Source organism: Hemiscyllium ocellatum, chromosome 19 (assembly GCF_020745735.1).
Source record: "Hemiscyllium ocellatum isolate sHemOce1 chromosome 19, sHemOce1.pat.X.cur, whole genome shotgun sequence".
In the NCBI taxonomy this organism is placed as follows: domain Eukaryota; kingdom Metazoa; phylum Chordata; class Chondrichthyes; order Orectolobiformes; family Hemiscylliidae; genus Hemiscyllium; species Hemiscyllium ocellatum.
The window spans coordinates 43,467,518-43,487,931 of NC_083419.1; the positions used below are offsets into that span (position 1 = coordinate 43,467,518).

General features: G+C 39.2%; 1 protein-coding gene across 4 annotated transcripts in view; it reads right to left on the minus strand.

The window, feature by feature from the left end:
* Positions 1 to 210: 210 nt before the first annotated feature.
* snrpb2 (small nuclear ribonucleoprotein polypeptide B2) overlaps positions 211 to 20,414 on the minus strand; it is a 28,640-nt gene continuing 8,436 nt past the window's right edge. For all 4 annotated transcript variants that reach the window (XM_060839412.1, XM_060839413.1, XM_060839415.1 and 1 more), the window contains 5 exons: positions 19,841 to 20,013; positions 11,238 to 11,372; positions 7,393 to 7,449; positions 4,411 to 4,499; positions 211 to 1,599 (listed from right to left, as the gene is read on the minus strand). In XM_060839412.1, coding sequence (XP_060695395.1) covers positions 1,440 to 1,599; positions 4,411 to 4,499; positions 7,393 to 7,449; positions 11,238 to 11,372; positions 19,841 to 20,013 — 614 coding nt within the window. In that variant the 3' untranslated portion in view covers positions 211 to 1,439. The remainder of the gene's footprint in view (positions 1,600 to 4,410; positions 4,500 to 7,392; positions 7,450 to 11,237; positions 11,373 to 19,840; positions 20,014 to 20,414) is intronic.

A 20,414-nucleotide genomic window follows, 5' to 3' on the forward strand; every position in this document is an offset into this window, starting at 1 on the left:
CCTGAACCTGGCACCTGGGTTACAATACAACCTTCTAGTCTCATGTTTGTAGTTGCAGAGAATAATGTCCCTTTGATGATACTGTCCCAATGACCATTTTAGCAGCCCCCCCCCCCCCCCCCCCGATTGGCTTCCCGTAGCACAGGATTATGCTGACTTCTGATCTGCAGTCCACATACTCATGCAAATAAGCCTGAAAAAAATCTCAAACCTGGTGGACAATTGCAAAGGCTCCTACCGTCTAAATCCTTTTACCTGCCTCACTCGCAGCCACCCTGTCCTGTTTGTGAACATGCACTAGATTAGAATATCCTAAAGTACGAGGTGACCCTCAGTACCAAGTATCCAGGAAACATTACAATACATCATGGAAGGGGCAATGTCTGCATTTTAGCCTCCAGCCCATAACTTTTGCACTGCCATTTCTCTTCCGAAGGTATACCTATCTTGGCGAAATTGTACTGTTCCCTCTGATGGACTTCCATTTGTATCTTTGAGCTTATGCACCTGCGTTTTCAGTATCCCTCCTAAACTTCAATAAGCTGTTTTCTAAAACTCACTTCCACAGCCACACCTTCATCAGTGACTGTCACCCACTCAGATATAACAACGTGGATTCAAAATTAAGTTGGAAAGTCTACTGTATTTGCTGCTCATAATACAGGTGACACCAAACCTAGACTGAATTATTGCTTTGCAGAACACTGCCATTCTGTAAGAATGAACCCAGTCTTCCAGTCACTCGTCATTTCAATACAGAATCTTATTCTCATTAACATTTCTATCCTAGGCCTGCAGCAGTGTTTCAGTGAAACCCAGCATAAGCTGGAGGAACAGCACCTCATTTTCTGTGTAAGTAATTGAAGTTGTTGAACTCAGTGTTGAGATGTAAATACTGTCAGAACATGAACACTCTGCTTCTTTTGATTAAACCTCCAATACCTTGTTTATATGTATATTACTTATTTTCTACCAATTCTACATCTCCGCTGTGTTCTAAGGTTTTGGGGCAGACTGACAAAACAAATTTAAGAATACTTGCAAATGAAATATGTATGGTTTACAACTCCTGTACAATTTTAGTCAACGGTTTACATGGTTCATTATGAGCTACAAAAGCAACACAAGGTCCTGGTTCCAAATTTTACAATAAAGTAACCGTTATCTTGACAAAGTTACTAAAAGATCTACTTTTATTATATAAAACACGAGATAGTTGTTTTCATTCTCAACTACCAACAGTCAATATCATTTGCAGAAAATGAAATATTTTCTCCTTAATCACATTTCAATTCTTGAGAGACTGCGATGGATAAAAGAAGTCCAAAGCTGATAACATCTTCATATGCTTGGTTTTTCTTCTCTCTCTTGCGATAAGTAAACCGCAATTAAAATAAAAATAAACAAGTTGGAACATGTTTTCGCCCTGATAACCTTGATTATTTCTTGGCATAGGTGATCTTCATAGCATGAGATGGTGTAATTCGGAATCCTTGCAATGCATCACGTGCAGCACCAGCCTGTCCTTCATTCTCGAATTCCACAAAAGATATATCATGTCGGCCAGGTACCAAACGTACCTCTTTGAAACCAGGAAACCTATGTTAAAACGCAAACAATTTAGTATTAAAGTAATACAATTGCTTCAAAGTGCAAAAGTCTTTTGATTTGTATTTTTCACATTGATTTGCAAATCTAATTTAGTTACTTTCATTAATTGATTTAAAATGTACCAAAAAGTACTAAAGAAAAATTCTAGTTTTCATATGTACAGAACATTGGGTAAATGGCTTACAATCCAATAGGGATGTAAGTATTAGATGTCATCCCCTGCAGAATAAAACAAACTTATGCAATAAGTTCTTAAATGATCACTATGCAAGAGATTTTTGACAGGAACTGAAAATGATTTTTACAAATGCTAAGGACACCTGAATCAGTGGAGCATTATAAAAAGAGTCTCAATTTTAATTAATGTTGTGCTTTTGGCTTCAAAATTTGATTGTAAAATATCAATACAGATTACTGTAGATCTTAAGTCCATAAGACATCAGACCAGAAATCAGGCCATTCAGCCGATCAAGTCTGCTCTGCCATTCAATCATGGCTGATAAGTTTCTCAACTCCATTCTCCCACCTTCTCCCTGTAACCCTTGATCCCCTTGACAATAAAGAACCTATCTATCTCAGTCTTAAATATACTCAATGACCTGGCCTCTACAGCCTTCCATGGCAGTGAATTCCATAGATTCACCACACTCTGGCTGAAGAAGCTTCACCTTATCTCCACTCTAAAAGGTCTTCCCTTTACTCTAAGGGTGTGCCCTCGGGGTTCTAGTTTCTCCTACCAATGGAAACATATTCCCAACATCTCCTCTGTCCAGGCCATTCAGTATTCTAAGTTTCGATTAGTTTCCCCACCCCACCCTTCTGAACTCGAGTATAAACCCAGCATCCTCAAACATTCCGTGCTAAATTGCCCGTAGTGTTAGGTAAGGGGTAAATGTAGGGGTATGGGTGGGTTGCGCTTCGGCGGGTCGGTGTGGACTTGTTGGGCCGAAGGGCCTGTTTCCACACTAAGTCTAATCTAAAAAAAAATTCCTCATATGTTAAGCTTTTCATTCCTGGGCTCATTCCAGTGAACTTCCTTTGAACACGCTCCTGGGCCGTGCATCCTTCCTGAGATATGGAGCCCAAAACTACATACAATACACCAAATGTGACCTGACCAGAACATTATACAGCCTCAGAAGTATGTCCCTGCTTTTATGTTCAAGTCCTCTCAAAATAAATGCCATTATTGTATTTGCCTTCCTAATTGGTACATTTGGTTTATACCTATGCCTACATAATCCTTTTTGTTTGGAAATTAACAGCAGTAAGAAAATGTGAACAAACCTGGTTTCTTTTGAAACAACTCAAATTCACCAACTTGAACATGAAATGGAAAGACATCCATTTTATGCCTGCAATTCATCTAATCTGAATTCCTGAATCTCAGTTATGCTAACAGAAAACTGACTTCCCACAGGATCCCCAAGAGTAAAAAATTAGTTGGTTGAAACAAAAAGGAGGCAGCTGCTTGAGCCATAGATTAGTGAACTGCTGGGTAGACTTAGTTGTACTTTTTGCTTCCTCTCACCAAAACCAGCACTACAAAAATTCCTTTATGCTACATTACAACAACCTTGAACATTAGTTACTTCATTCAGAGATCAACCCAAAAGTTACTTCCACAGCTGTCCAGAATTCATTATTCAAGTGTTCTGGTTACTCTTTGACTTAACATTTTTGAAGGAATCTTTCTCTCCGCTTTGTAACTGAGTGACCTCTAAATTTTATTCAATAACGCATCTAAGGATGTCTCAGTTAATACCAGCTGCCAAGCCAACTCTGGTGGTCGCTTTCAGTCATAGGACTCTGAGGGGCCATTTGATATCTTTGGCTAGGTGAAAGATGAAAATCTTCCAGAGTCCATTAAATATGGCAAATGAAGTGGAGCTTAAAATGCAGGCCAACTGACAGACATGTGGGATTCCTCAATCTGCCGAGATATAATCCACACCAAAAGCATAGCTGTTCGCTTCTCAGTAAACATACACAAATTAAAAACAGAACACTTCACACTGATTGCCAATATATGAGACAATTTGGCGCATTGTTGGATGGTCTCAAACAAAAATAATTTATTTTACTTTCAACAAACTTTGATTCTGTTGCTCATATGAATAATTCATCAGTTTACAAACCTTTCTCCAGACTTCTAGGTCCACTAAGAAATCCTACAAAGCTTCTTCCAGCTTGTTTTCATCTGGAAACTGCATTCATAATTTAAAATCTTTTATTGAAGGGAGACCCTCTGGCTCTACCATAAACTTAACAATTGGTCATCCATTGTTTTCAAATGTTTCACTGCCAACTTCAAACTTACTGAGTAAACACAGGCTACATTTTAAGTGCAACAAACCCAGGCATTGTGTGAATGGCATTGACAGAGTTGCATTTGTCTGTTTCTCAACCAGAGGCCCATATTTACCTTGAGTTAAAATTTTAATTAAAGGTTACATTTCAGAACAAAATTTTCACAATGGCTGGGGTAATCAACAACATTTGTGCATATTCTGACATAACCGGACTTTTAATATGCAAACAGATACTTTAAATGCAAAATACTGGAGCATAGTTTAGTGTTGGGCAAGAATTATATTGCATTCATCTCCAATAGACTTACTCTGAAATAATCCATGAAAATGTACATTGACAGTATCATTTCTGACTAATCAAAATAAACACATTTTTATTAATAAATCAAACAAATTCAAGATAAAATTAACATTCCCTTCAATTGAAAGAAAGAGTATTACAGAAAAAACCCTGTTAACATTTATCGGAATTTTCATTTCTACTTACTGATTAAACAGCATGGACAACATCATTTCATTGGTCTCTTCAGGCAAATTAGTGAGGAATAGAATGTAGTTGGGTGGATTGTCTGGTACCTTTGGGAGAGAAAGACAAAATAAATGCTTAGGGACATTACTTCCATTGGGAATGAAAACTTGTAATTCACACATCAGAAAAGATTTGATGCATCAGGATATTTAAAACTGCCAGAAATAGCAGTAGAAATTCTTTCATTACACAAATAAAAAGTAAATTGTGGACACGTTATATTATCCAAATCCAATCTAACCAGAAAGCTACTGTGAAACCCAAGTTACATGACATAATCAGAAGATTATTTAAAATGCCAAAAGCATCATACATCCTATGGTCAAAGATGTATAAACAAATACTGGAGAAAATGTACCACGTTACCTCCCACATTGTGCTATCTGGCTAGAAATGGTCAACAATGCCCAAGATGATCAAGAATCAAGTTCTTCTCACTTAATATCTCCCAGAATTGGAATAACTCCACTGACTGAAGCCTCTCAGGGGGAGTAGGAACTCCAAACACCAGGAATTGAAAAAGAGTAATGATAGACTGGACAACACAGGAATCCCAAGCACCAAGGATTGAAAATGAGCAACTGACTAGAGCAAGTGGGAACCTTGATCACCAGGATTGAAAAGTGAGGCCACAGGGCTACAGGTATGTGATTGGTTAGTGAGTATTCCAGATTTACACTTTTCCTCCATGATTAAGAAATTGTCACTTTCTATCAATGTTCAAAATTAGATAAAACTAATAAAAATAGAACATTGCTAGTGCAAAAATATCTTCCTTTCAAAGGGAAAGTTAACTCTAATGAGTTTTGCTTTGCTCAGCTCTTCAATTGCTTACCCTGTCAAATGCTGCCTTGACATCAAGCTTGCCTCAACTCTGGAGTTCAGCACTTTTGTCCAACTTTTGGACAGGTTGAGTGGCTCAGAAGAACCCATACTGAGCAGGTTATTGCTTAGCAAGTGTTGCTCTACAGTGCTGCCAACTAGCCCTTCGTTAATTTTTCTCATGATCAAACGTAGACTGACGGGCAGTAATTGGCCTGTTTGGATTTGCCCTGCCTGTTTTAAAATATTGAAAATGCTGAAATGTATTATTATTATAGAAATCTTAATGTATTTTGAAAACCCGAGTATGATCAGACAGAATCATTGTTTTAAAACAGAAATCATGTTTAACAAATTGTTTTTGGTTTTGATTCTGTAAATAGCTGAGTAAAAGGGAAAACCAGTAAGTGGAGTCTACTTGTTGCCATATAAGTTAACATTCACAATGATATCTCACTGGAGTGTGGACCTATAACTGCATTGTTAGAAGGTTGCTTAATGGATAGGAAGCTAGGATTAATGATATGGAGCGCATTTAAGCTGTCAGGCTCTAACAAGTCTGCCACAAGAATCAGTACTGGGGCCTCAACTATGAACAACATCTATTAATGACTTAGAAGAGATGGCTTAACTATCCAAGCTGGCTGTCAATTCAGAACTCGGTGGAATGAACATAACAACTACAAAAATAGAGCTTCCCCTGCCCCTCAATTTGATAAAAATCATTACTGATCTTGCTGTGACTTCAGATCCATTTTTCTGCCGACCCCACTTAATGCTGGACTCCTTTGTCTATCTAAAGTTTATGTAACTCAGCCTCAAATAATGTATTCAATGATCAAGCCTTCATTGATCTCAAGGAGAAAAACTAATTTTAACAAAGTGACGACAACACGAGCTATGGAGAGAAAATAGATTCAAAGAGGTGTACAGAGGAACCTTGATTATCCAAAAGGACACGGGTGGGGAGTATTTTGTTCGTTTAATCAAATTCCAGATAATCAAGTGCCCGATTACATTGCTTAGCATCTTGAGAGCTTGCCGGATAACCTGATATTTCGGATAATTGAATGCTAGATAATCGAGGTTCTTCTGTAATAAGGTTAAATGATTGGGCAACACACTGACAGATGAGTGGGGTTGCTGCGAAAGCACAGCTGGCCAAGCAGCATCTGAGGAGCAGGAGAATCGACATTTTCAGCAAGAGCCCTTTATCATGAATTCATGATGAAGGGCTCTTGCTGAAAACATGGATTCCCCTGCTCCTCGGATGCTGCCTGGCCTGCTGTGCTTTTCCAGCACTCCATTCTTGACTCTGATCCCTAGTCCTCACTCTCTCCAAGCTGACAGATGAGCAAAACATGGGGAAGCGATAGATTAATTACTGTACATTGGTATTAAGAATAGAAAAGCAAAACATCTTTTGAAATTAAATTTTAAAATATTGATGTCCAGAGAAACATAGGTGTATGCATCCAAAGAGTGTGTACAGGTACATATAGGAATGAGGAAGCCAAATAGCAGAAGGCTTTTATTTGAAGAAGATTGGAATCTTGAGGAATGATAAAGGAAATCTTACCACAATTGGACTTTCCTAAGATCACACCTTGTGTACCATTCAGTTTGTGTCTCTGTAACTCAGGAAAGATATATTTGTCTAGTGGGCAGTACAGCAAAGATTCAATTTTGGTTGGATCTAGTGATGTCAAGATATCCTTTGAGGAGGGGTCATATAAACTGAGCCTATACTCTGAAATTTAAAATAACATACTGTCATCCACTGAAACACTGTCATGAATGTCTACCCTGTCAAGCCCAAAGAGATAGTTTCTCCTGGTGGTAGTTATAGAATGCAGGGCAAAGTCTCAGGGTAACAAGATGAATCAGAAAGAAATAAGGAGGCAAAACAATTCTTCACTCAATCTTTGAAATACTGTGGATGTTTCCATTGCTGAAGACATTCAAAGCCAGGAGACACTGATTTTTTTCTAAATCTAGGGAAATCAAGGGATAAGATGATAAACAGGCAAGGAAGTGGAAATGAGACAGAAGATCAGCACAATGATTTTGACAGTATGATCTACTCCCACTCCCATTTGTCAAGTTCTTAAAGCATACCTGATTTGTTGAGGCGGTGGTCTGGTTAGAATTTGAAGTCGCCACCTGTGCTGTTACCTAAAATTAATGGGTCACATTAAGTTCCAGAGTATACAAAACAATCTCAGACCACTGAAATTCGCATTTTCTGCAAGCCACTTTACCAAAGTGCTATGACGAAAAGAAAGAAGGAGAATGCTAGAGAAACTCAGCAGATCTGGCAGCATCTATAGAGAAAGAAACAGACAGTTGATGTTTTAAGTCTCGTATGACCTGTTCTGTAGACTCATACCACACTGGAAATATTAATTCAACTTCTCTTTCCACAAATGCTGCCAGACCTGCTGAGTTACTCCAGCATACAGATTTCCAGCATCCACAGTACAGCAAACTTCTTTTTAACAGGCACCTTATGAACCAGCCCTCTCTATAAATGGGCAAAAACTATATATCAAATACCAGAAGTTTACTATATTATCGCAATCTCCATAATGTCTAAGTCTTAAGGTGTAGGTGCTAGTGAGAAGGATCGCTGCCACTAAGTTTTATATAAGGCAAAGTTGTATCATTATGCAAGTGATTTATGCTGTAAATAAATTACAACTGTAATGTGTAGGCCCCCTGTACTGCTTCTCTATTATTTGTGTTTTTAGTTTGATTACGCTGACCTCTTGATTATTCAAAATATTTAATCAATAGGTGCCAGTTAATAAAATGTTTGCTGTATTTTGTTTTTATTGGAATATGAGTAAACAAAACCAAGCAATTTAGCATAAAACAATATATTAGTACAGCATATTCTAGTTAAAAAAAATTACAAATGTTTCACTTCAAAAACAAATCTGCACTATGATTGGAAATATATTAGTAACACATTAAGTAATTGTCACAAAAAGTCTTGTCCATGGTGTGACTTAACTAAAATAACCCCTTGAACATAGAGATTAATCCTTGCACCATCAAGGTGCACTGAAATAATTATATTTTAAAACTAAAATGAGCCTCATTTGAAAACAGTAGGACTTACTGTGTATTACAACAGTGAGAAAGCACTTTTAAACGTGGGACTAACAAGGAAACTTTTCAAAAGGTTTTATAAAAGGTGAAGTTGTAAGCAAAAACATTTACTGCAAAGGCACATCTAAATCAGTTCAGTGCAAATTAATAAACATTATAACTGATGGTTGGCTATTCAAAAAAATTTTAATTCCCGACCCTGCAAAGCAAGCTGCACAGCCATATTTATTACACAATTTGAGAAAGTGAGTACAGAAGAAATAGCAGGTCTTTCAGCTCTGAGTTCTAATCAGGAAACATCAGTAGTAGCTCAACCTGCACAATTCCAACTTTTGCACAATCTTTCAGCTGAACACATGAAATAAGATGGCTTTTAATTAATCAATTTATATTTTGGATTTATTGACGTAAATAGGAACAGGAACATGCCATTCAGCCCCTTGAGCCCGTTTTGCCATTCAGTGCAATTGTGGCCGAACTCCATATACCTGCCTTCGGCCTATAGCTCTAAATACTTTTGCTCAACAAAAAAAATCTCAGACTTAAAATTAATAACTGATCTAACATCCACTGTTACATTTGGAAGGGAGTTCCAGATGTCTACCTACCTTGCATGTCGAAGTGCTTAATATTTGTCCTGAATGGCGTGGCCTTACCTTTTAGGCAATAACTACCTAGTTCTATAATTCCCAGCCAAAGGAAATAGATCATCTTTATCTACCCTGTCTTTGAACATAATATAAAATCTTGAAGATTGAGCTGCTGGAAAACATTTCAATTCACAACTACGAAGTCCTTTAAGGAAGGGGCTTGACAGGATACACAGATGCTGTAGCATTACTGGATTCTCACCAAAGGCAAGATATGTTAGCATCATCACCTTTTACAGTTAAGATTTACTTTAGCCAGAAATGGGTAATTACTAGACACTCTAAAAACCACAAGCTAGAGGTAATGTTGGACAGTTCTGAAGAAAACTATCAAATTCTTATCCACCATGTGCTTTTTATCATTCATATAAATGATTTGGATGTAAACATAGAATGTCTGGTTACTAAGTTTGCAGATGAAACCAAAATTGGAGATGTAGTGGACAGCAAAGAAGATTACAACGGGATCTTGATCTGATAGGCCAATGGACTGAGGAGTGGCAGATAAGAGTTTAATTTAGATAAATGTGAGGTGCTGCATTTTGGGAAAGCAAATCTTAGCAGGACTTATACACTTAATGGTAAGGCCCTGGGAAGTATTGCTGAACAAAGAGACCTTGGAGTGCAGGTTCCTTGAAAGTACAGTCGCAGGTAGATAGGATAGTGAAGGCGGCATTTAGTATGCTTTTCTTTATTGGTCAGAGTATTGAGTACAGAAGTTGGGAGGTCATGTTGTGGCTGTACAGGACATGGTTAGGTCACTTTTGGAATTCTGGTCTTCCTATCGGAAGGATGTTGTGAAACTTGTAAGGGTTCAGAAAAAAATTAAGGATATTGCCAGGGTTGGAGGATTTCAGCTAAAATGAGAGGTTTAACAGGCTGGAGCATCAGAGGGTGCTCAGAGGTTTATAAAATGAGGGGCATGGCTCAGGTAAATAGGCAAAATCTTTTCCCTGGGATGGAGGAGTCCAGAACTAGAGGGCATAGGTTTAGGGTGAGAGGGGAAAGATATATTAAAAAAGAGACCTAAGGGACAACGTTTTCATGCAGAGAGTGATGCATGTGTGGTATAGGTTGCCAGAGGAAGTGGTGGAGGCTTGTACAATTACAACATTTAAAAGGCATCTGGATGGGTATATGAATAGGAAGGGTTTGGAGGGATATGAGCCGGGTGCAGGCAGGTGGGACTAGATTGGGTTGGGATATCTGATCAGCATGGACAAGTTGAACCAAAGGGTCTGTTTCCACGCTGTACATCTCTATGACTCTGTATGGTCAGACCAAAGTCCTATACAACTGCAAGCTGACCTGCCAACTCTAGCACTCAATACCCCATCTGATGAAGGATAGCATGCCATATGTCTCCTTGACCACTCTATCGACCTGCGGTTTCCATCTTCAGGATCCAGCATTCTCTGACACACAGTCTCTTTCACTATCTGCTACTTCACCATTGCACTGAGTTTAGGAGTTGGGAGGTCATACTGCTGCTGTACAGGACATTGATTAGGCCACTTTTGGAATATTGTGCACAATTCTGGTCTCCCTCCTAGGAAGGATGTTGTCAAACTTGAAAGGGTTCAGAAAACATTTACAAGGATGTTACCAAGGTTGGAGAGTTTGAGCTGTTGGGAAAGGTTGAATAGACTGGGCTATTTTCCCTGGACTGTCAGAGGCTGAGGGATGACTTTATACAGACTATATAATAATGATGGACATAGATAGGCTAAATAGACAACGGCTTTCCCCAGGACATGGACTCCAAAACTAGAGGGTATCGCTTTAAGATGAGGGGAGAAAGATTTAAAAAGGGACCTAAGGAGCAACTTTTCACGCAGAGGATGGTGTGTGTATAGAATGAGCTTCCAGATTTGGACGAGGAGATTGGTACAATTACAACATTTGTGCGGATACATGAATAGAAAGGGTTTAGAGGGATATGTGCCAAATGCTGGCAAATTGGACTAGATTAATTTAGGATATCTAGTTGATATGGACGAGTTGGAGCATGTTTCTGGGCTGCATTGCTCTGTGACTATAAAAATCGGAGTGCTGTTCCTTCATAAGGTGGTTGTGGAGTATAAGATCATACGACACAATTTACAGCAAAAGACCTATAGCAAAATCCATGACTACCTTTTGAGTAGTAAGTCACAAACCAACAGAAAATTGCTTTGAATAAAAAAAAATGTAGCTTACTTGATTAGCCTTTTTGTTTGCAGCAGCTTGTTCTTGGTTTTTGGCCTTTTTCTTCTCTTTTTTCTTTTCTTTATCAGCAAAGGTGCCCCTCATTTTTGAAATTATATCCGAGTCAGTCTTTGCATACTGAATTCGCTGAGGAAAAAAATTAAGAAGTTACTATTACATTTTTAATAGGTTATACCATCCTCCTATGTTTGTGATCTAAGCAGTACCTTATTCAGATCACAACGAATGCTTCAGTGGCATAACGTTTAAAGGAAAGATATGAAAAAATGCAAATCCGGGTTGGGCTCTACAGTTGCCACGTGTTGTATTTGTCATACAGATCCCAATAAGCAATTATCATAATCAGTGGATAACATTTTACAAATATTTTTTACTCCTTTCCCTTCCCAACTGAAACTCAAATCATTTTGTACAAAACTAGGGATTTACAATTTTGCATACATGGGGAGCACAAAACAAAGTCAAATTTAACCTTGAGATTCTCTATCAGACTTACACCAAAGTGGACCAAATCCCAACGAAAAAAAATCAAAAAACCTTATGATTCTATATTTGCACACATCAAAGAGTCACACAGTGATGTGTGGAAACTAATGCTTCAGTCCAGCTTGTCCACGTTCCTAATTTTAATTCGTCCCACTTGTCTGCATTTGGCCCATATCCCTCCAAGTCGTTCCTATTCATCTACTTATCCAAATGTCTTTTGCTATTAGGGAAGGCAGTGGCTTAGTGTTAGTAATTGCTAGGATTATTAATCCAGAAACCCAGGTTTGATGGTGGAATTTGGATTCAATAGAAATTACTTTAAGAAACAAACAAAAAAAAAAGCCTAGAATTAGGAAACTACTAATGACCGTGAAATCTTTGTTGATTGTCAGAAAAACTGATCTAGTTCACTAATGTTCTTGAGGAAAGGAAATCTGCTATCTTCACCTGGTCTAGCCTACATGACTCCAAACCCACAGCAATGTGGTTAACGCTCAACTGCCCTCTGAAATAGCCTAGCAAGCCATTCAGTTTTACTAACTGCTGTAAAATCTCAAAGTATCACCTGGCATCAGTCTAGACATTCAAAAAGACAATGGCAGAAACAGCCTTGCTAAGAAAGGACCCTGCAGAGTCCTCCTTACTAACATCTGGGGGCTAGTGACAAAATTGGGAGAGCTGTCTCAGACAAATTAAACAACAGCCTGACATGGTCATGCTCACAGAATCATACTTTACAGACAAATGTCCCAGACAGCATCATCACCATCATTGGATATATCCTGTCCCACCAGCACAAGGTGGTGGCACAATGGTATACAATCAAGAGGGAGTTGCCCTGAAAGTCCTCAGTGTTGACTCAGATCACATGAAGTTTCATGGCTTCAGGTTAAGCATGGGCAAGGAAACCTCCTTCTCATTACCACATACCGTCATTCCTCAGCTGATGAATCACTGCACCTCCATGTTGAACAATGAGGAAGGACTGAGGATGGCTAGGGCACAAAATGTACTCTGCATGGAGGATTTCAACGTCCACCAAAAGAGGCTCCGCAGCAGTATTACCCAACAAGCTGGTCAATTCCTAAAGGACATATTTGTTAGACTGGGTCTGCGGCAGGTGGTGAGAGAACCAACAGTGAAAAACAGTCAACCTCATCCTTACCATTCTTCCAGCTGCAGACACATCTGTCCATGACAGTATCAGTCAGAGTGACCACCACACAGTCCTGCCTTCACATTGAGAATGTGGCATCATCACTGTGCTAAATGAGACAGACTTCAAACAGAGCTGGCAATTCAAGACTGGGAATCCATGAGGTACTGTCAGCCATCGACAGCAGAATCATACTCGAGCACAATTTATAACCTCATGACCCAGCATATCCCCCACTTAACCATTACCTGAGGTATCAACCCTAGTTCAATGGAGTGCACAGGAGGACATGCCAACAGCAGTACCAGGCATACCTGAAAATGAGGTGTCAATTTGGTGAAGTCAACAAACAGAACTATTTGCATGCCAAACAGCATAAGCAGCAGTGATAGACAGAGCTACGTGATCCCACCAAAGATCAGATCTAAGCTCTATAGTCCTGCCACATCCAGTCATGAATGGGGTTGGCCGATTAAACAACTCAGTGGAGGAGGCAGCTCCACAAATATCCCCATCTTCAAATGATGGAAGAGCTAAGAACAGTGCAAAAGTAAGGGTGAAGTTTTCGCAGATACCAGTTTTCAGCTAATTCTATTCACTCCACGTGATATCATGGAACGGGTTGGGAGGCACTGGATACTGCAAAAGCTACAGGGCCTGACAGCATTTCAGCAATTGTACTGAAGACTTGTGCTCCAGAATTTGTTGCTCATCTAACCAAGCTTTCCAATACAGTTATAACACTGGCATCTATCCAACAATTTTGGAAATTGCACAAATATGTCCCCAACGTAAAAAGCAGGACAAATCCAACCCAGCTAATTAGCACCCCATCAGTCTACTCTCCATCATCAGTAAAGTGATGGAAGTGTCAGTGCTATCAAGCAACATCTGTTCAGCAATAACCGGTTTAGGGAGGCCCAGTTTGGGTTCCACCAGGGCCGCTCAGTTTTTGACCTCATTCCAGCATTGGCTCAAACATAGACAAAAAAAAAGAGATAAATTCCAGAAGTGAGGGGAGAACATCAAGGTTGTATTCGACCAAGTGTGGCATCGAGAGCCTTAGCAAACCTGGAATCAGTGAGTAATGGTAAACTCTCCAGTGGTTTGAGTCATAATCGAAACATAGGAAGACTGTAATGGTTGTTGGAGGTCAGTCATCTTAGCTCCAGGTCATCTCTACAGGAGTTCCTCAGAGTAGTGTCCTAGGCCCAATCATTTTCAGCTACTTAGTCAATGACCTTCCTTCCATAAAAGGTCAGAAATAGGGATGTTTGCTGATGATTGCACAATGTTTAGCATCATTCGCAACTCCTCAGGTACTGAAGCAGTCCATGTTCAAATGCAACAAGATATGGACAATGTACAGTCTTGGGCTGACAAATGACAAGTAACATTTGCACCATACAAATGGCAGGCTATGACCGTCACCATAAGAAACAATTGATCCACTGTCCCTTGTCATTCAATGGTGTTACCATCACTGAATCCCCTACTATCAACATCCTGGGGGGTTACCATTGACCAGAAACCCAACTGGACTCACCAAATAAACAATAGCTAGGTCAGGCGCTAGGAATACTGCAGTGAGTAATGCAAATCCTGACTCCCCAAAGCCTATCTGCCATCTACAAAACAAGTCAGGAGGGTGATGGAATACTCCCCACTTGCTTGGATGAGTACAGCCCCAAAAACACTCGAAGCTTGACACCATTCAAGGACAAAGCAGCCCACTTGATTGGCACTACACCCACAAGCATCCACTCTCCAACACTGATGCTCAGTAGCAGCAGTGTGTACTATCTACATGATGCACTGCAGAAATTCACCATAGATCCTTAGATAGCACCTTCCAAACCCATGACCACTTCAATCTAGAAGGACAAGAGCAGCAGATATATGGGAACACCATCAAAGTTCCCCTCCAAGCCATTCACCATCCTAGCGTTCCTTCACTGTGACTGGGTCAATATCTTGGAATTCCTTTCCTAATGGCATGGTGGGTCAACTCAGAGCAGATGGACTGCAGCAGTTCAAGAAGGCAGCTCTCCATTACCTTCTCAAGGGCAACTTGAGACTGGCAATAAATGTTGGCCAGCCAGCAACACCAATATCCTATAAATGAGTAAATTTTAAAAACATCATAACTGTATCTGCAACCACCACTTTGGCAGTTCATTCCACACAACCACTGCGTAAGAAAGTTGCCTCTCATGTGTTCTGAAAAATCTTTTTCATCTCACCTTAAAAATATGCCCACTAGTTTTGAACTCCCATCCTAGGGAAAAAGACTCTTGCTGTTCATCCTATCTATAGCTCTCCTGCTTTTACAAACTTCCATAAGGTCACCCCTTAACCTCCTAGCCTCCAGTGAAAAAATCCCAGCCTAACCAGCCTCTTTTTATATACCAAACCCTCCATTTCCAGCCACATCCTGGTAAACCTTCACTGAATCCTCTCCAATTTAATATCTTTCTATAGTAAGGCTACCAGAACTGTACACAGTAACCTCACCGACACCCTGTTTAACCTCAACAAGACATTCCAACTCCTATGCTCAAATATCTGAGCAATGAAGGCAAGCGTATTAGATGCTGCCTTCCCAACTAAAACAAATTCTTTCAGGAAAATGAAAATTCTCTGTAGAAACTTTTCGTTAGAAATCTAAACGACTCAACTGAATGGCTACATTTACTAATATCCTTCTCTTGACCATATTGAAAATTTTATGAATTTCATCACAGTACTGAAATTAGTAAATGGTCAGAAAAAGTTACTTTGTATTAGCTATCAGTACCAATTCTTAACTGTTATTGTATTCTCATTAAAATGAGGAAAGGAATGACTGCTCCAGAGGAAAAAAAGATTAATAAAACAGAAGTTACGCAAATATAAAGGCTAAGAGCTGATCCAACATAGAAGCAAAATTTCAGGCTCATTCATTAGTCCACAGTGATCTTATCAATCTAATAGTACAGGAACTACAACTGGCTTCAGTTGTCCTCACAAACTTAAAATGGTCAGGTTACCAGCATTATGTCTATAATCGTAGCTTGCATTTGTGAAGCATTTCTTCAGTTTATGTATGACATATATTACAGCACATTACATGAAGGCAAGGAGAATGGTGAGAGTTAACATATCTTTAGCAAAGTTTTTTTTAAAAATCTAAATTTTAAAATATAAGGAAAAGCTCACAAATACACATGATGGTAGGAATTGCTTTAAAATTCAAAGATTTGTCAGAATGGAAATATGCAGTACAGAACAAAATCTACACGTGTAAGTTAGTTTAATATCAACAATGCTCTTGTATGGGAAGGCGGTACCCAACTAAGTCCCATAAACTAGCACTTTGCATTGCACTAGCATCGTCTTTTAATTTGTTCTTTGAATGCTGCAATCCTTTATGTCAGTGAGGGGAGTTCAAGATTCTGACCCAGTGAAGAAACAGCAATATTGTTCCAAGTCAGGATGATGCACATTATGGAATGTAACTTGGAAACAGTGGCATTCCCTGTGCATCTCCGGCTCATTCTTCTAGATTCTGATGGTGTAATTAAAGGAGTTTTGTAGATGATACAAATGCTACCACTTTACAACATTGGAACAAAGATGATGTGTAGCTCAGGTTGAGCTTCTGGATGTAGGTTTGCTTGCTGAGCTGGAAGGCTCATTTCCAGACGTTTCGTCACCCTACTGGGTAAAATCTTCAGTGGGCCCCCGGGCGAAGCGCTGCTGCTGATGATTTCTGCTTTCTATTTATATGTTTGGGTTTCTTTGGGTCAATGATGTCATTTCCTGTTGTGAAATGGGGCCCACTGAAGATTTTACCTAGTAGGGTGACAAAACGTCTGGAAATGAGCCTTCCAGCTCAGCAAGCAAACCTACATCCAGAACTAAAACAGAGTTTGAATATTGATAGTTAAGGTGCCAAATGGATGTTCTAATGACAAGTATTTTTAATTCCACTGACCTCCAACATGCTTACTCGTAATATATTTCCTTTAAGCTTCCAACCAATTTGTCAAATGTCTGTGTTTCATCTGTTCTGTTAACACCACCTTTGTATTCGTTTCTGAAAGATCATGTTACTTAGAGTCATAGATGTACAGCATGGAAACAGACCCTTTGGTCAAACTCGTCCATGCTGACCAGATAGCCGAACCCAATCTAGACCCATGTGCCAGCCCCCAGGCCATATCCCTCCAAAGCATTCCTACACATTCCCTATTCAGATGCCTTTTAAATGTTGCAATTGTACTAGCCTCCACCACTTCCTCTGGCAGCCCACACCACACACATGCCACCCTCTGCATGAAACAGTTGCCCCTTAGGTCTCTTTTATATCTTTCCCCTCTCACTCTAAACCTATGTCCTCTGGTTCTGGACTCCCCAGCCCCAGGGAAGAGACTTTGTCTATTTACCCTATCCATGCCCCTCAATTTTATAAACCTCTATAAAGGTCACCCCTCAGCCTCTGACACTCCAGGGAAAACAGCCCTAGCCCATTCAACCTCTCCCTATAGCTCAAATCCTCCAACCCTGGCAACATCCTTGTAAATCTTTTATGAACCCTTCCAAGTTTCACAACATCTTTCCGATAGGAAGGAGACCAGAAATGCACACAATATTCCAAAAAAATGGCCTAATCGATATCCTGAACAGCCACAACATGACCTCCCAACTCCTGTACTCAGTACTCTGTCCAATAAAGGAAAGCATACCAAATGCCTTCTTCACTCTCCTATCTAATTGTGACTATACTTTCAAGGAGCTATGGACCTGTACTCTAAGGTCTCTCTGTTCAGCAAACTCCCTAGGACCTTACCATTAAGTGTATAAGCCCTGCTAAGATTTGCATTCCCAAAATCCTGCACTTTGCATTTATATAAATTAAACTCCACCTGCCACTCAGTCCATTGACCCATCAGGTCAAGATCCCATTGTAATCCAAGGTAACCTTCTTCTCTGCCCACTACACCTCCAATTTTGGTGTCATCTGCAAACTTATTACTACAGAGGAAAGTTGATTATCGGAATGATTTCCCACACACAAAGCCATGTTGACTATCCCTAATCAGTCCTTGCCCTTCCAAATACATATACATCCTGTCCTTCCAACAACTTGCCCACCATCGACATCAAGCTCACTGGTCTATAGTTTCCTATAGGTCTATAGCTTATTCTTACCACCTTTCTTAAATCATGGCACCATGTTAGACAAGCTCTAGTCTTCCAGCACCTCACCTGTGACTATCGATGATAGAAATATCTCAGTAAGAGGCCCAACAATCACTTCTCTAGCTTCCCACAGAGTTCTAGGGTTTCAGCACAAGTAGTCTTTAGCCTTTACATGGAAAATCCATATCTCACAAACTTCATTGAATTTTTGAAGAAGTAACAAAGAGGATTGATGAGAACACAGCAGTAGACGTGGACTTCAGTAAGGCATTTGAAAAGGTTCCCCACGGGAGACTGCTTACTCTGCCTCGGCTCCAATCCAACTGTTCAAGCAGATGCTCTCTTCCCATCAGCCTCCAGTCTGCACAGATCCTATCAGCAATCAAGTCACAATTATGCAACAAAACTCACCATTATCCTGTCTCCAACTTCCACAAGGACTCTTGTTCACTTTTATACAACTCTGACTTTCATTTGCCCTTCCCAGCCCTTTCCTGTGCAATCAATGAAGGCAAATCCACATCCTCTCATCCCATTGAGAATACAAGGCAACAGTTCACATGTGTCCTTCAACCTAGCATTCTTTATTCAACACTTAGTCTTTTCCACATCAAAAATGCCAGAAGGACAATAATGTCTTCGTAGCTGAATACTTATTTGTTTTCGAGGATGACTGACTGCCCTGTAGCATGCTACTTGAAGTCCATCTATGCTCACGCAGATTTTATCACGCTTGCAATATTGTTCTAAACAAAGACTGGTGTAAGCTTTCGAAGCTGTGTCTGAACTTTCTGCTGGGTATTGTAGCCTTTAATTTTCATTTCAGACTTTAATTTTAGCCCATTTTCACTTACTGATGAGGAAGGTGGTAGTAGTGCAGAGCCTGATTCAAGTTTGTGCATAGACTCAAAATATAACTGGGGCGAGGTATATGAAATCCTGCTGATAACTCAGTTTTTATTTCTATTTCCCAGTTGTCAATAGGTGTCACTGCTTTAGTTGTTCTGTATTTTTTGTTACATTAATGTTTTTCTATTCTAAATTAACAGCATTATTTTCCCAAATAAACACCCCAATACAAGTCCTAATTTTCTTAAGCAGAAGTAGTTATATTTTCTTAATCATGCAATACATATCATTTTCTAGCAATTAAAGTCAAAATTTCATACAGGTCTTCCAACCCAATTTTGTAAGTTGTAATTTAAAACTGTGCATTTGAAAAGGCAATACCCATAGCTACATCACTGAATCAATATCTTTATGCTGTGACATAGTAAGAATACAAAAAGGACCTTTAGCTCATGAAAAATTTAGACGAGTTTTAGAATTGAATTGCTCGGTAAAAGATAGATTATCCAATTAAAATCATTTATTAAAAAACAATGGGTTTCCTGACTGCCCAAGAAAAATCAGAATTGTATTTTTAATCTAAAGACATTACAGGTTTTTGATGCTTTGCTTTTCCCACAATGCAAAGGCACAGAGAATTAAGAACATGGAGACCAAAAGATGAGTACAATATCAATGGGTATGGTAATATTGTTTTTAGAAACCCAAACAGGATAAAAACAATCCAAATCTCCTGAACATTGACCAATTTATCAAGCAATGGAGAGCTCTGATCTAAAAGGTGAGCTTGAACTCAACAGCAATGAAGGATAATGTGGCTTATTCTTCTATAGAAGAGTGTAGACTACTATAGACTGGTAATACAAATATCTTTTTACCTACTGGTAATACAAATATCAGTGTGAGAATATTTACTTACCATAGGTTTGCCATAAAATGGGAATCCTTGTATCTGCCGTAAAGCACTCGTGGCACATGTTATCTCTTTAAAAATTACAAATGCTTGTCCTCTCATTTTCATAGTCTTCAATGCTACAATATCAACTATTTGACCAAATTGAGAAAACAGTGCATATAATGCTCTCTTCAGCTCTATGGAGAAAAATAAAAACACGTTTAATTTGCTATAGTCATATGCTTTAAAACTGGATATTCACTGTCATTTGGTAGTACAGAACCTGAACATTCCTGAAAAATGACACTTTGTCAAGACCTTGTTTTGCACTCAGGCCCATTCACAGGAAATACTCAACCAAAACAAAAATACCCAACAGGCCCACACTTGCAAAAGAGCATTCAATAGTAAACGTGATTCCACAATAAGACAATATCTGCAACATTCTTCTGAACGTGCAAGGCTGACAACAAATTTCAGATTGCGGTTGGGCTCAAAAGTGAGATATATGTATACTGGAAGCTACATAAATTAACAGTTAGGGTGTATAATTCTTGCAAATTATCCTGATGAGTGCAAAAAAAGGTTTTGAAAAAAA